The sequence below is a fragment of the Garra rufa genome, chromosome 14 (assembly GCF_049309525.1).
Source record: "Garra rufa chromosome 14, GarRuf1.0, whole genome shotgun sequence".
In the NCBI taxonomy this organism is placed as follows: domain Eukaryota; kingdom Metazoa; phylum Chordata; class Actinopteri; order Cypriniformes; family Cyprinidae; genus Garra; species Garra rufa.
In genome coordinates this window covers 20489449-20505881 of record NC_133374.1, presented here as the reverse complement: position 1 = coordinate 20505881, position 16433 = coordinate 20489449, and the positions used below count along the sequence as shown (strand labels likewise).

The window sequence follows — 16433 nt, the reverse complement described above, 5'->3', positions numbered from 1 at the left end:
GTTTTATTTTTTTTAGCATAAGTGGACAATAGAGTAATCTTAATTGTAATAATAATAGTAATCATTTTATTGTATTTATTTATTTTTGAGTATGAATAGACCAACTAAATGGTAGCTTATTTTATTTATTTACAAGAGAGTGAATTAAATTATTATTATTATTATTATTATTATTATTTTTTTTTTTTTAATGGAATGGACCAGAGAGTGAAGGAAAAGTATCTAAAATGTAGTTTAGATTTAATATGATTTGATTTCAACTGATACAGTTAGTTAAAAATATACATTGGATCCTAATTTATTTAATGTACATGTTACAGACTCAAATACATGTACCTCATGATCTTTGTTTGCATGTTGCTTTAGCTATGTTTTTCAGAGGTCTCTTTTTGATAACAAACTCTCAGCAGATTCCCCATTAGACCTGTGATCTATCTGCCGCTGCTCAGTCTGAGACATGGCTTTTGGCTCGTCTCTCACAACTGAACCTGTTCACCAGTCGCCCCCTGTGCTCCTGCAGAGAGCACGCAATACCTCCCTGTGCTTTTAGCACAAACTCTAGCCATTAGTCATCAGTCCACCGAGATTTTATTTTAATCCCCTGCCATGTTGTTATTTGCCTGACATCTTGTCAGGAAGAAAGCACTCATGGGTGAGTGGAAGAGAGGGGTCAGACATTAAGACAGCTGCTTGTGACCTGCTTTCCCCAAGGTGCCTTAGCTTTTGGACAGAAAGAGCACCCCAGTCAGCACTCCATCCACTTGGTGCCCTGCTGAGCTAGACTGCACACTAGATCTTTTTGCCTGTCTTACTGTTTCATACATGTCTTTCTGTGTGTTTCAGGCTGTCGAAGAGCTGCTGGAGTCTCTTGAGCTGGAAAAAAGCAGTTATCACATGGGCTTGAGCAGAGTAAGTCATAAATTCACAATACATGCACTAAACAATAAAAACGATAATGTTTTTTTTTTTTTAAGTAAAGACCAAGTGGCCAGCGGTAGACAGTAAGTTGATCATAGCCTATGTTTGATCAATTTAGAAATGATCACGACTTGCCTAAATTAAAATCTATAGATATAAAATTCTTCAATACAATACAATACAATACAATACAAGAATCAAAATTCTTCAAGCATATCACAATGTTAGTTTAAACGTATAACCTAAATAAATGTAAAAAGTGGACCTAAAGCATGCTCTGCAGGACATGAAGGTGTCAGTGCAATGACTTGCATTTTTACTTATAACAGTGGAAACAACTTAAAGTAGTAGTTCACTTCCAGAACAAAAAATTACAGATATTGTACTCACCCCCTTCACCCTCATCGAAGATGTTTAGAGCCCTTTCAAGCTTCATTTAAACTACATTTTGCAGTTCAAACTCTCGAGCACCATATGGAGAGAAATCCTGAAATGTTTTCCTCAAAAAACACAATTTCTTTACGACTGAAGAAAGACAGACATGAACATTTTGGCCACAGCCATATCACCCTGCTGCCCAAGACCGGTTGCTCACTGAAGCTAAGCAGGGTTGAGCCTGGTCAGTACCTGGATGGGAGACCTCCTGGGAAAACTAGGTTGCTGTTGGAAGAGGTGTTAGTGAGGCCAGCAGGGGGTGCTCACCCTGTGGTCTATGTGGGTCCTAATGCCCCAGTATACTGACGGGGACACTATACTGTAAAAAGGCACCGTCCTTCGGATGAGACGTTAAATCGAGGTCCTGACTCTCTGTGGTCATTAAAAATCCCATGGCACTTCTCGTAAAGAGTAGGGGTGTAACCCAGGTGTCCTGGCCAAATTCCCTCCACTGGCCCTAGTCAATCATGGCTTCCTAATAATCCCCATTCATTGAATTGGCTCCATAACTCTCTCCTCTCCACCTGTAGCTGGTGTGTGGTGAGCGCACCGGCGCCGTTGTACTGTGGCTGCCGACGCATCATCCAAGTGGATGCTGCACACTGGTGATGGTTGAGGAGAGATCCCCCATATGATTGTAAAGCGCTTTGGGTGTATGGCAATATACAATGAAAGCGCTATATAAATGCATCATTCATTCATTCATTTTGGATGACAATGGGGTGAGTACTTTGTCTGTAAATTTTTGTTCTGGAAGTAAACTACTCCTTTAAAATATGCCATTATTTTTGCTCACAAAAGGAAAAGGAAAGAGCTCATTATCATTTAAAGAGACATACACCAAAAGGGTTTGCTGTGAGCAAAGTTGTGACCAGATTGCGATTACAGAAAAGTGTCAATATCACGTCGGTTTGCTCCTGTTGCGTCTATTTACAATGTGTTTTGTAGTGGCTGAGCATTGTAACCAGTCACAGACGTGTCTGTTGATTCTAAGATCGGGGGATTTAAACTCTTGACATCTGGCAACCCGCAAAGCTTGTGGTTTACAACACAATTGGCAATTTAAAATGAGAAGTTTTTAGGATAAATAACCAGTGGAAAAATTACACAGACAATTATGCTTAAAGGGATAGTTCTCCCCAAATTAATGATTTACTTACCTTCAAACCATCCTAGGTGTATTTGACTTCCTTTTTTCAGACGAATACAGTTATATTCAAAAATGTCCTGGCTAGGGCTGTCATTAACGATTATTACTTGGTAATCGAGTAATTTGTTGATTATTCTGGCGATTAATCGAGTAATCAGATAATTATAATATTTTTTTTTGTGAATAATAGCCTGTAAATGACTTAAAATACATTTATAATTGCAATTAGGTAATAACAATAAAATAAATACAGTATCAAAAGAAAGCAGTTTTGTTCAAGAAAACCAAAAAAAGGTTTTCTTGAACAAAACTGATAACATATATAATGTATCATAAACAATAGAGCTAACGTATTAAGCATTATGCATTATGCCAACGGCCTGACAATTGTTTTTACACTTTACTGCACGAGCTAATCCTTGTTTAATATTGACTAATTGAAATTGTTTCAAATGGTTAGCATATTGAGAAAGGTAATGATGTATTCTCCTGTGTTTGCTTAGGTTTATAAACGATTTACCTTACAAAACTCATGAAATCGTGCGCATTGCATTCCCAGATGAACGTTATAATAAACCCAAACTCACAACAACATGCAAAGATGGAGTTTGAGACACTCCACACATGTAAATTATAACAGTTTGTGTGGAGCAGCATTTAGAGAGTCGCTCTGAGATGCACGTACGTAACCTACACACATGTAAATAATTAAAGCACAAATATTAAACCTGGATCACATATACTTGTTTAACTGAATTGTAGCGTTTGTGAATTCTTGATGGCATTATGCTTTATTAAACTGATCTGTATAAAAATGACACTTTTGGTATTTTGACGATTACTCGATACGGGCAAAATGCAATCAAGGATTTTTTAAAAATTGAATACTCGAATAGAATCGAGGAATTGTTGCAGCCCTAGTCCTGGCTCACCTAAGCTTTATAATGTCAGTGAATGGCTGTTGAGATTTTGAAGTCCAATAAAGTGTGTCTATCCATCATAAAAAGTACTCCACATGGCTCCGGGGGTTCTGGAGCGAATCGATGCGTTTGTGTAAGAAAAATATCCATATTTAAAACGTTATAAACCATAATCTCTAACTTGCGCTAACTGTTATACGTGTGTTCATGAGAGAGTTCCGTTCCAGGAGATGACGTAGGGCGTAGGCAATTATTATTTTTTTCCCCCCTCATAATCATGACGTTCTAAATTTTTCTAAAAAGAAAGACTTCACATATTCAGTCTCTCTATGTTATGGATCAGTCATTTTGTGGCATACAGATTCGGCCTGAGTCACGAGGATCAGTTCCAAACAGATGGCATGATTTCCATTTAGATTGGCGAAACGTTTCGCTTCTTCTACACCTCTTAGACACTGACAGACTTTAATCCGCTCTGCCGCTGTGCTCACATCTGGATGGAAAGTTCGGCAAGGTGGACTTTGGCCAAAAAGACTCGTCGTCTCCTCTCCCGCCGTGAAGCGCTCTCTGCTGTTGGTCGACGCTTTACCCAGAATGCTAAGCTGCAGATGGGACATGGCTGGCATCGTTGGCAGGCCTCATTGGCGGGTGTGTTGGAGCGAGAAAGACAATTATTCTGAGGTTTTCTGAGAACCCATGAGCCAGGCTGCAAGGTTGTGCCATTGCACACTGGGTCTCCCCTATACCTCGAATGATTAAAGCTGAATTTCTTTTGTGCATCTTCTGTAGACGATAGATTGATTCTGGCGAGACACCGGCTTTGCTTTGTTTGGTTTACTCTGGCTTGGCGCACGACGATAACTCACTACAAACACCAATCAGCCCAGCAAGATATTGTGCTTCCAGACAAAGAACAGAGGCCCGGTGAGAGAGCCAGAATAATGACATTCTGATAAATAGCTGATTACATAAATGGGAATGGAGAAAAACGTGTCCAGGATATACACAAATGATTAGTTGACGGCCATCATTTTAGAATTTTGCCTCAGCATAGAGATTCACATTATTGAAGGTGGTTACATATACAGTGGCTATAATTTTATTTTATTAAAAAAAAAAAATTAATTTTATTTTAAATTCAAAATAATTTAATATTTTATTTTATTTTTGTAAAATAGTAGGACTAGTGTTTGTCTTTATTTATGTTTTTAAGTAAATTTAAAACCTTATTAAGATAGATATTCACACCATTAATGGTGATTCTATGTACAGTGGCAATTGTTTAATTACTTAATTTTTTATTTTATTTTTGTAAAATTGTAGGACTGTTATTTATTTATTTAATTAATTAATTTGGAAACCTTGTTAATATAGATATTCACATCATTGATAGTGGTTCTATATACAGTGGCTATTTTATTTAGTTTTATTTTATTTTAAATTTTATTTTATTTTATTTTAAATGTAATTAAATTAAATTTCATTTCATTTTATTGTATTTTTGTAAAATAGTAAGACTGTTATTTATTTATTTATTTTTTTTTTTACATAAATTTTAAACCGTATTAACGTTGAGATTCACACCATTGCTGATTCTTTATACAGTGGCCATTTTTGTTTTTATTTTATTTTTCATTTATTTTATTTATTAATGTTTTTAAGTAATTTGGAAACCTTGTTGATATAGATACTCACACCATTGGTAATTCTTTATACAGCGATCATTTTATTTATTTATTTATTTATTTATTTATTTTTTATAATTTTATTTTATTTTTTGTAAAATACTAGGTCTATTATTTATTTATATATTTTATTTACCAATTTATTTTTATTTGTTTTTAATTAAGTAATTTTGTTAATATAGATGTTCACGCCATTGATAGTGATTTTATATACAGTTGCTATTTTATTTATTATTTAATCTTTTTTATGTTTTATTTTTAATTTAATTTTTATTTTTATTTTATCTTTGTAAAATAGTAGGACTGTTATTTATTTATGTTTTTAAGTAATTTTGAAACCTTATTAATATAGAGATTCACACCATTGGTGGTTCTTCAAATAGTGGCCTTTTATTTTATTATATTTTTTTATTTATTCTTATTTATTTGTTTTTATGTCCTTTTGAAACCTTGTTAATATAGAGATGGTGGTTTCTATATACAGTGGCCATTTTATTTTATTTGATTTAATTTTTTATTTAAACCTCTAGTTTCAGGTATACAGATGCCACTTAGTCTCATGATTTATTTCTAATGAAGTAAAATTAAGACATTATTAAATCTGTCCAAATTTTTTGGGAGTCAGACTAGATGTGAACAAGATCCTAAGCAATCATGAACTCCCTCCACTGCTTATTGAAAACAGTCATTGTACAGTTGCCACCTTAGTACAATACGTCCGTCTAAATCACAGACTCCCCCACAGACTTGCACACAAGCTCCTCTCTTTGCACTCCTCCATCGCCATTTGTTTCCTCTTCTCTTCGTGAGGAATTTCATTCTCTTGGTCTCCATGGAAAACATTGCCATTTGACCCCCGTGAAAAGACCTTTCAACCATGCTGACCTTCGGTGCTCTTGTGAAGAAAAGACCGGCGAAGCGCAGGCCTGCTGGTTGAATGTCATGGGGCGACTTGGCTAACAAGCAGCCGCACGCAACAGAGACATTTCTGAACACTATCATCATGTTCTTGAAGTGAACACATCCAGCAGAGTCTCTTAGGATGATGTAATTCAGTAAAATACTGTTGCTTCCTGATGCTGTGGGTAATGTAGTTGTGAGTATTTTAGCATCTCCACCTAATCTTACATTCGACTCGAGAGGATCGTGAATCAAGTTCTCTTTTGGCTGATATCAGGCCTTTTTTGCGCCACATCTTCACTGACATTGAGAAATGAAACTCAATTTTCCCTTGCTACTCTCCAGAGGTGGAAGGGTCCCTCTCTGATATTACACCTGCCTGAAAGCAGATAAGTGTGTGTGTTGGCTGCCCAGCAGGTAGCTCAGCCCTGATGTTCTAATTTACGGGGCTGTAAAGGGTTGTGAGGAGCATTTCAGGTAAACGTATTGTCCTTTATTTTTATTTGTGGTACCGTTGGGTTGGCAGGCGAAAGCCGTGGGGTCCGAAAGCTGTCAAACTTTACATGAATATGGAATCATTTCATAACACTCCATTCTCCCTTATGATCTGATGCTTGGAGCTCTGAGAGATTGCCTCCTGTAATAACAATAACCGAGGCTCTACATCACTGAAAGGCTCTGGCTGCCTTTGATGTAAAAAGGAAGATTATACTGCAGAGCTGCTCCAGATAAAGGCTCAATCAAGAGGCATTTGTTGCCATTCCCTCAGATGAGTAGTAATTGCTGCAGTGGACTCTCATCCTCCTTTCTCTCTCTCTCCTTCTCCCTCTAAAAAATATATATATATTTATCTCAAACCAATTTCCCAAAGCAGCCCTTTTTCTTTCCAGCACAGGCTCTAAGGTACACTCCAGATTCGGTGCGGTTTTAATTAGGATTCTGTTCATCTAGATTAATCCATCTTTAAAACTAATAGAATGCTAATGCAATTAGACCATGTCCACAGAGTTTGATGAATGCACGTCTGGAAAAAACGCAAGGTCCACTTCCCTCAAATTTCTCTGATTAAATGGCCTAATGGAGTAGGATTCCGTAGTGTTAATCCAGCTCGGTTTGACACCCCCACCACCGAGCGGAAAATTACGAGTAAACAGAGCATGGGCAGAGGTTTAGAGGAAATCCTCACGCTTTCAGACAGGGTGACTGACTGCAGAACTTATTTGCAGGAGAGGAAATCTGTGACCTATGAAATGTATATACAGTTGAAGTCAAAAGTTTATGTACACCTTGCCGAATCTGCAAAATGTTAACTATTTTATCAAAATAAGAGGGATCATGCAAAATGCATGTTATTTTTTATTTAGTACTGACCTGAATAAGATATTTCACATTAAAAGATGTTTACATATAGTCCACAAGAGAAATAATAGTTGAATTTATTCAACTATTTATTCAACTATGGCTAAAGTTTGAGCAAAGCATGCTAACTGTTCTGTCTTTGGCTGCACAGACGAGCACAGAACACTAAGAGGAGAAAAGAGAGCAGTGGATTTATTGATTTATTTACTGTATATTACGCTGCTGCCACACAGATCTAATATAAACATGCCATTTCTTTCCCAGCTGTTTATCTTCACGGACATAACCGACTGTTTTTGTAACTCGTGTGTTTTTAACATGAACTTGTGTGTATTTGATGGTTTAAGCGCAATAGGACATGAAAGAGAACTTAGTTTAGTACTCACATGCCATGTGACAGCCGCTTTCTGTGCGTGTGCATCGGATGTGTGCACTCAGAAAACCCTGTATCACAATTTTAAACTAATATGGTTTAAAACGCATGATTTCAGCATGATAGATGTGATAATCTAAAACAAAAAGATGTTTTTTAGCAGAGCATCTGAGATATGAGCTGTAAAGGCACAGCCCTTTTCAGGAAAAAGGGGGTGGGGAGCAGCAGCTCATTTGCATTTAAAGGGCGTGCATGAAAACAGCGTGTTTCCGATTCCAGTCAAAATAGCAATTTTCAAAATGATATAAAAAATGATCTGTGGGGTATTTTAAGCTGAAACTTCACAGAGACATTCTAGGGACACTTGAGGCTTATATAAAACAAGGGGGCATAATAGGTCGTCTTCATGAATTTCCATGTATCTCACAGCAGTGGTCTGTTTGCAGGTGTTCTTCAGGGCAGGTGTTTTGGCCAAGCTAGAGGAGCACAGAGATATCCAGACCAGACGCAACATCACCCTGTTTCAGGCTGCATGCAGAGGCTACCTGGCCCGACAGGCCTTCAAAAAGAGAAAGGTAAGTCCTCTTTACCTTATAAAAAAGGAATTTATAAATATTTTACACTATATGAAACATTTAAGACATTTTAAGCCACTTCTTGTTCCAGCAAAGTGGAAATGTTTTGTGTTCGAGCATCTCTCCCTTTCTCAGTCAGAGCTCTCAGTCCTCAGAGTTCATTTGTTGTGAGGTTTGTCTCAGAGTCCATCAGAATGTCGTCGCTGTCTTGAGAAAATCCCTCTGGCTGTGGCCTCGGCTGACAGATAACATTCAATCAGCGCATCTCCGGGGAAGAAGCCATCTGCCCCACTGCCCTCCATCACAGGCCTATCGATTCTCCCGCCACTGCGTGCCCTGCACTCTCGCCTGCCCCCTCTCTGTCCATTAATTTCTGCTTTGCTTCTCACTCTGTCTCTTTTTGGGTTTAAGCCCTTCTGTTCTGCCCTGGCGTCTTCTATTCTGTCTTCCTTTCACTCTCTGATCCTTTGTGCTCTATTCTCGCTTTCTCACTTCCACACTCATGCTGCCCTCAGTGGGATTGGCTCAGGATGTGAGGGCCGGTCCTACAGTTGCCTGTGACTCTGAGAAGACTGGGCCCCTGTCTCAGTAAAGTTCGTGTGAAAGGAGGTGGGCTCGATGTAACGCCTCACGCTGCTGTTGGCCCTCGGTGGCAATACAGCTTCATCAACAACATCCACTTCCCCTTTCAGTGTTGTACACAAACCAAGAAGGCTTTACTTGGCGAGACTTTGTTTTCAGTTTACCTCAGAGCTCCTGACAGGAGACGAGCCTGTTTACTGGATGTTTTGCTGTAAGTAAAATGAGTTTGAATGAGGTTGTTTGCACTTGTTGGCTGTTGTAGGTATCGTAGATGTTAGTAGGGGTTGTTTTCTTCGTGTAGATTCTGTTCTTCTGCCTCTTTTGTTTAGCAGGGCGTCTTTTGTGAGACTGATTTGTAGGTAAGCCGCTTTATAGCTGTTGCCGTAAAAGATGTCTTGTGTACTTCTAGATTTGTTTGACGACGACTTTGAAGAAGTTCTTGACTAAGTACTGCAGCTTTCCTTTCGCTGGCGGCTTCGCTGTTATTTTCCGCTTTCTGTAAAATTATTGTCCCAACAAAGAGCCTTGTCTGGATGCCTCTGAATCACAGCAACCTGTCCCCAAAGGAATTTATTTCCTTAGAAAGAAATCTTTTGTCAAGCACATGTCAGAAACCTGTGCTTCACGCTAGACTGATAGAGATGAGTTTTGGGATTTGTATTGGGTTGTAGGTGTAGAAGGTCTCCCCGTGGGCCGTAACCTCAGACGCTCATGGACTTGTCAGTGACTATATCATGAATATTACATGCTAAAATGCCAACACTTTCTTTTTCTGGGAAGCTGTATTCTGATTGGTGGGTTTTACACAATTTCTGGGAGTCAAGGTACACAAATTAAGCGCTTTAGAAAATGAAATAATCGCAGGAGTTGGTTTTTCCGGCTAGTGACATTAGATCTTTGAAATATATTTTCATAGACTTTGAGGCACTTACTAAAATTAAATATCCACAAGCAGAATTTGTGTATTCCACCATGTTTTCAGATGTATGTTAGTGAAATTATTGGTACTTGTTAATTTCATAATTTTTTTTTTTCAAATTAAATTTTTTCTGTATTCATTTTTTTCCGTTTTATTTCTTTCCAGACTTTTAATAGTCAAATTAAAAAATAATCAAAAAGCATTCTATATTTAAGGCTCTATGAAATGTGTTTTATTTATTTTTTCTCAAATTTAGTTTTATTTCTTACCAAATTTTGTATTTTCCATTAATTTTCTGGATTCCATTTTAATGGTTTCATTCAATTTTAATGAACAAAATAATGACTAATTAATTGATTCGATGATGATTTATTTATTTATTTTATTATTATTTTTTTCTGTATTCTATTTTTTTCATTACAAATTTTCTAGACTTTCTAGACATTGTAATGGTTAAAAGTTAAAACTTTGAATTAAAAAGCATGTCTAATTAATTGAAATTATGAAACACACAATTTAACAGCAATTTATTAAAGGTTTAACAAAAAGGTAATTTTTTTTCACAAATTAAGTTTTATTTTGAACAAATTCTGTGTTTTCCATTAAATTTCTGGATTCTATTTTAATGGTTACATTACATTTTTAATAATCAATGTGTCGAATTAATTGATTTGATAAAGAATTATTTATTTTATTATTATAATTGTTTCTGTATTCAGTTTATTTAGATTTTTCTAAACTTTTTTTTAAAAATACATTTTAATAGTTACATTTTAATAATATTAATATTCATTTAAATCATAACATTTGCACAGTTTGACAGCAAATTATTAAAAGTTTAACAATTAAATTTTTAATGTCCTATGAAATGTTTTTTTCCCCAAACTCAGTTTTATTTTTTTACCAAATTTTGTGTTTTCCATAAATTTTCTGGATTCCATTATGATGGTTTCATAATTTTAATAATCAAAAATCATGTCTAAATAATTGATTTAATAAATAAATGTGTTATAATTTTATAATGTTATTCATGTGTTATAATTTTATTTATTTATTTTATAATTTTTTTTTTTCAGAAATACTGAAAAATGCTGGTAAATATTTTTCTGGTAAATACTCCTTAAAAAAATTGTTTTAATAATTTTATTATCAGTAGTAGTACTATCATTACATTAAGTAATATATTCCTGTCACAATTTCTTCAAGTTAAACCAAACTTTTTATTTTGATGGGTTGAACATTTGAATTTAAATAGCGTTTTCTCAGCTTAATATTCACAAACACTATTCCATATCGAGCTTTGATTTAAATGCACTGACCTGCTTTAAATTGATTCAAATTTGGCAAATTCTGTAATAGTAAATAAAATTTTGATTGGATTCTGTGATTCCATTCATGTTTTCTGCATCGTGTAAATCATAGCGCCTTAATAAAATTGATCAAAAGTGACAGTAAAGGCTCTCTGGATATGGCCCCTGACCTAGTGACGAAAACTGACTCCTCAGTATCATATCCTCATCCAAATCTAAAAAAGTGAGTGGAAAGTGGAAGCGGAAAGACCTAAGTGTGTGATGGAGTCATTTCTGTTTTGCAGGGTGTATTTAATAATGTCAAGAGATAGAGTGTTGAGTTGAATCGTTACGGTAGATCCCTGAGAGGCAGCCTTGTGGGACCAGGCTTCCTCTTGCAAACCACAGTTGCCACAATGCAAAATCAATTTGCTTGTTTCTCTCTCAGATCAATAATGGAGGGATCTCAGCACCTTGAACTCTGTTCCAGTTTTAGACTCCGTTCTAAGCCTTCAGTCCCTCCAGATTACTCTGTCTTTCTTCCCTCCTCCTTTCTGTTTGTCTCTGTGGGGGGCATCCGAAAGAAGAACAACTCCACATAGGCTTCTTTGAAGCTCGCCGGCTCCTCCTCGAGTTTCTTTGACTTTCAGCGGAAATGACTCTAGAGGGAGCTGGGAATTTAGCGAATGCCAATCGTGTGTCTAATTAACTCATTGCCTAAAGACACAAGTGTGAACAGGTGCCCTCGCAGACACGTGTGAGTGCGCTCAAATGTCCTCATGTTCGTACGAGCGAATGAATGCCACCTGCTGATCCGTATTCAGATTCACACCACACACCTGTTGGAAGGGTTGTGGCCGTTTTTGTTGGAGTCGCATCCGTTCGTACGTAACGCTTAGTTCCTCCTGCCAGGCCCCAGGGCTCACAGGCACCATTTCCTCCAGACGGCCATTTTAATTAGAAAGCTCTTCCCGATTTCGCCGTCTCTGACAAGCTGTTTAGATGGCTGTTTGTGGCATTTGTTGTGGTCAGAGCGTGGCAAATGAGCTGCGGTGCATATGTCGGCCACGCGCCGCCTCTGTTCTGTGCCGGAGCCTTCTCGGCGTGACAAATTAGACATAGCTCGAACGCGGCGTGCGCGGGCTCGGTCCCGTTAATGTGCTGAATTGGGCCTGTCTAATTGGGTTTCCAGATAATCCTCTATTATTTGAATCGTCCCTGTTCCTGCAGCATGTAAATCTTATGCAGGGTTTAAATCAGCTGCCAAGTAGTATTGAAGTTTAATTGAATTACTCAAAGGAGCTTGGGGCTTTTGCTTCGAGCTGCATTTCTACACAGTTGGTACGTCTCCAGAATCGCTGCTCTGTGTAGCCTTCTGACGGCCTCATTGAAAATGTGTTTGTTAGCCATTTATTCTTCCTGCGATCAACACACGTAATGGGTGTTTTGTTGAGGGTTAGTATGTAAGCCATGTTTATGTCCACTTGATTGAGTACAGCAGTGTTTTTTTCTTGGACTAGAGTGGAAATAAGTGGGTTGCACACTGAGATGTGTGAGATGACTGACTGTGCATTCATGCCATGTCAGAAATATGAAAAATTTAAGTTCCCAAGTTGAATGAATTTGTGTGGTTGGCATATGAAATGGTGCGACTACAGATTTATGAACTAATGACTGAGTCGGTTATGTATATATTCTTATTTATAGATTCGCATAAGCCTCATGATGAAATTGATAAGCTTGCCTACCCAATATAATGAGTAAAATACACAAATAAATAAATAAATATATAAAAGTATTTATTTAAATAAACAATTTATTTAAGTAAACAAACAAACAAAAATAATTAAAGTTTATTTTTTTCCCCTAAATGTTAAATTTAAATATTTCCTAAATATTAATTGTAATTATATTTGATAAAACATAATGTAATAAATAAATAAATACAATGTTTTTAAAATAGTATTTATTCATTTATTTTCTTTACAGATGAATTACATTATTTAAATTTATATATGTGGATAACACTGTGCATTTGATAAGTCTACCTAATGTAATAAATGAAATATGAAAATAAATATTTAAATAAATAAAGCACATTTTAATAAAATACTTTTAAATTTATATTTATTTACTTTTCAAAATATCACATTTATTTTTTTATGATAATACTGTAAAATTCACAAGTAGGCCTATCCAATGTAGTGAATAAAATGTAAAAATAAATAAATAGTGTTTGTTAAATTTGTTTTACAAATTAATTTAAATTTTCATTTAATTTTTTCCCTAAAAACATTTAAATATTTTCTAAATATAAATTTTAATTAAATTTGATAACACTGTGAATTTGAGAAGTACGCCTACCCCAAAGTAATGAAGTACGAAAATAAATATAAAAAAAAAAAAAATAGAAAGTACTATTTTAAAAGAATATATATATATATCTCTATTCTGCTGAAGGCATTCAGAATATGTGTGCTACCCAAATAATGACTAAAAGTAAGTCTGCGAGAACGGGCCAGGTGGCGCATTAGATCAGGCGCTCATCTCCTGTTTCCAAAATGCATCACAAACTGCTTGACAATTGCATTTACAACATAATTAACTATACAAACTTGTGTAACCAAGTACTTCTGCGCAAAAGGCTGAAGACGTGCGCGTTGCCGTTAAATACACAGACGCGCACGGACATGGATTTCTGCGTGCATAGTCTTCCATTAAACTGCGTTGCTTTTAGAAGCGTCAATTCAGTTGTTGCATATAGTTTAATGTCTTTATTTCGGGATTATCAAATTAAATTATAACTCACGTGCCCCAGTAAAAAGGGTCTAGCAACGCACCTGCCCTGAAGCGGCTTCATAGCTGCATCCATGTTTGCACGTCTCATTTGATGTGGTAATTTCACAGAAGTTGAAGACTCGTTCTCGCCCCCTACAGTGCAATTCGACTAGGTATACGTCATCCGCACTAAAATATCAAGGTGAAAGTCATCATATCTTGCGTAGTTTAGACCCAGCTCCCAACCCAACTTTGAGAATAGATTAACGGCGATATTTTTTTTATCGCCCGATAAGAGTCTCACGTTAACGCAGCACGTTAACGCCGATAACGGCCCACCACTAATATATATATATATATATATATATATTACATTTAAGCACCTTCTAAATATTAAATTTAATATGATAATACTTTAAAATTCATAAGTAGGCATATACAATGTATTGAATATAATATATATGTAAAATATATTATGTAATATATATATATTACATTTAAGCACCTTCTAAATATTAAATTTAATATGATAATACTTTAAAATTCATAAGTAGGCATATACAATGTATTGAATAAAATGTCAAAATAAATAAATAAAATATTTTTATAAAGTATTTGTTCATTTAATTAACAAATTAAATGAATTACAAAAAAAGTTAAATATCTTTTTTTTCTGAATATTGCATTTAAATATTTCCTAAATATTACATTTAATTCAATTTGATAACACTGTAAAATCCATAAGTAGACATATGCAATGCATTGAATAAAATAAAAAAAATAAAAAAATAAAAAATAAAGAAAATATTTGAATATTTTTTTTTTTCATTTAAAATATTTGACAAATACTATATTAAATAATAAAGTTTAAACTTTTAAAAAAAATATATTTTTTTATGCTATAATTTTGTTTCGAATAATAAATATTTCTCTCATATTTCACTCTAAAAATTGTTTGTGGTTCTTGAGGTTATACCTCAGTAGGTGCTTCTTAGCGTGTAAACATTCAAGAACCCCTAGAGTCAACAGTCCCACCCTTATTGCAGACCATACTGTGAACATCCTGGAGCTGAAAAGCTCCATTCAGTGCTTGTTCCCCCAAGGGGAAGCTCTTTGACCGTGGGGGCCTGGGCCTCCAAACACAGGCCTGCTATTGTCCATCTGGCCTCTGATTGGTTTGAACTACTGTACTTCACAAGCACAAAACCTAAAGACCTGACGAATTCTCACCAGCACAGCAGTAGGAAGCACATGCTTCCATAAGCACATGCTTCCATAAACACAATGTCTTTGTTTTTCAGATCCAGGACTTGGCCATCCGCTGCATCCAGAAAAACATCAAGAAGAACCGGGGTGTGAAAGGCTGGCCCTGGTGGAAGCTCTTCACCACCGTCCGTCCTCTCATCGAGGTTCAGCTCACAGAGGAACAGATCCGCGGCAAAGACGTAAGCACCAGTCATCTTCGCTAAGCACTTCAAAATGCTCTAAACAGGCATGTCATGTACAGGTTTGCCTTTTGACAATAGTACAGCTGAATTTAAAGCCCATGCGTGCGACTTTTAATGCCCCTCTCAGTTTCTCCGCCCCGCGGGGGTCCCTCTCAAATTCAGCCGCAGCTCTCAGTCGCACCCGTCTCTTTGATTACCGTCTCTGCGGCTTCGCCTCAATCTGAGTGTTTGTAGAGGTGTGTGTGTGCATGTGTTTGTGTGCAGGGTTGTGTGTATGCATACATTACCTATGTAGCTGGCTGGATCAAAAGCAACTGTGCTTCCCGCGGGGGAGTGCATTAGCATGTCACAGAGTGTGCGCGTGCGTGCGTGTTTCGTCCGCTGGGCCGCGTCCCGCTGAGTGCTTGTGTAGCCATGCAGTCAGGCGTGCTCCTGCGAGAAACAGACGGGTGCTGACACTGCTTCCAAACAGCCTGCTTTTAAAAAAACAAACACAGACTCGCTATCTCCTCTGCACAAACAGCCTTCGGAGCTGCAACCGATTGGCTGTAGCCTGCAGTTCTCTCAAGTTAGCAAAAGAAAAGTTTAGGAAAGTGGGAGGGAGGGTTTGAGGTAGCAGAGTCGGGGCAGGCTTTCTACCTGTCTGTCCTTTTGTTACCGTTTCTAATTTATCTCGCCTGTCTATCTCTATACTTCGCTAAATATAGTGCCTGTCATTGTGTCTGAATGTCTGTGGTCATTTTTCGACATATCAGCTGAGTTTCTTGTCATCCTATCTTTCTGACTGTCTTATTGTGTTTCTCTGATTGTCTGTCTGTCTTTCTCTCTAGGAGGAAATTCAGCAACTCAAGTTGAAGCTGGAAAAGGTGGAGAAGGAGAGGAATGAGTTGAGACTCAATAGTGACCGACTGGAAAGCAAGGTTAGTGCATAAATTTGATCCACTTCACGTTCAATTAAATTTGGTTTCACATTCACTTCAGATTCAGTTCAAATTTAATTTAAAAAGTATTGTTTACACAAGTTTATCACATACCAACATTTCAGTAAGCAATACCAATGGTGTTTCATGATTCCTGATAACAAAATTGTTATAAAAGCAAC

General features: G+C 36.5%; 1 protein-coding gene across 3 annotated transcripts in view; it reads left to right on the top strand.

Annotated features, from left to right (window-relative positions):
• myo18ab (myosin XVIIIA b) overlaps positions 1-16433 on the top strand; it is a 153711-nt gene that overhangs the window by 88870 nt on the left and 48408 nt on the right. For all 3 annotated transcript variants that reach the window (XM_073818419.1, XM_073818418.1, XM_073818417.1), the window contains exons 21-24: positions 844-909; positions 8187-8315; positions 15185-15328; positions 16162-16251. In XM_073818419.1, the coding sequence (XP_073674520.1) occupies positions 844-909; positions 8187-8315; positions 15185-15328; positions 16162-16251 (429 nt within the window). The remainder of the gene's footprint in view (positions 1-843; positions 910-8186; positions 8316-15184; positions 15329-16161; positions 16252-16433) is intronic.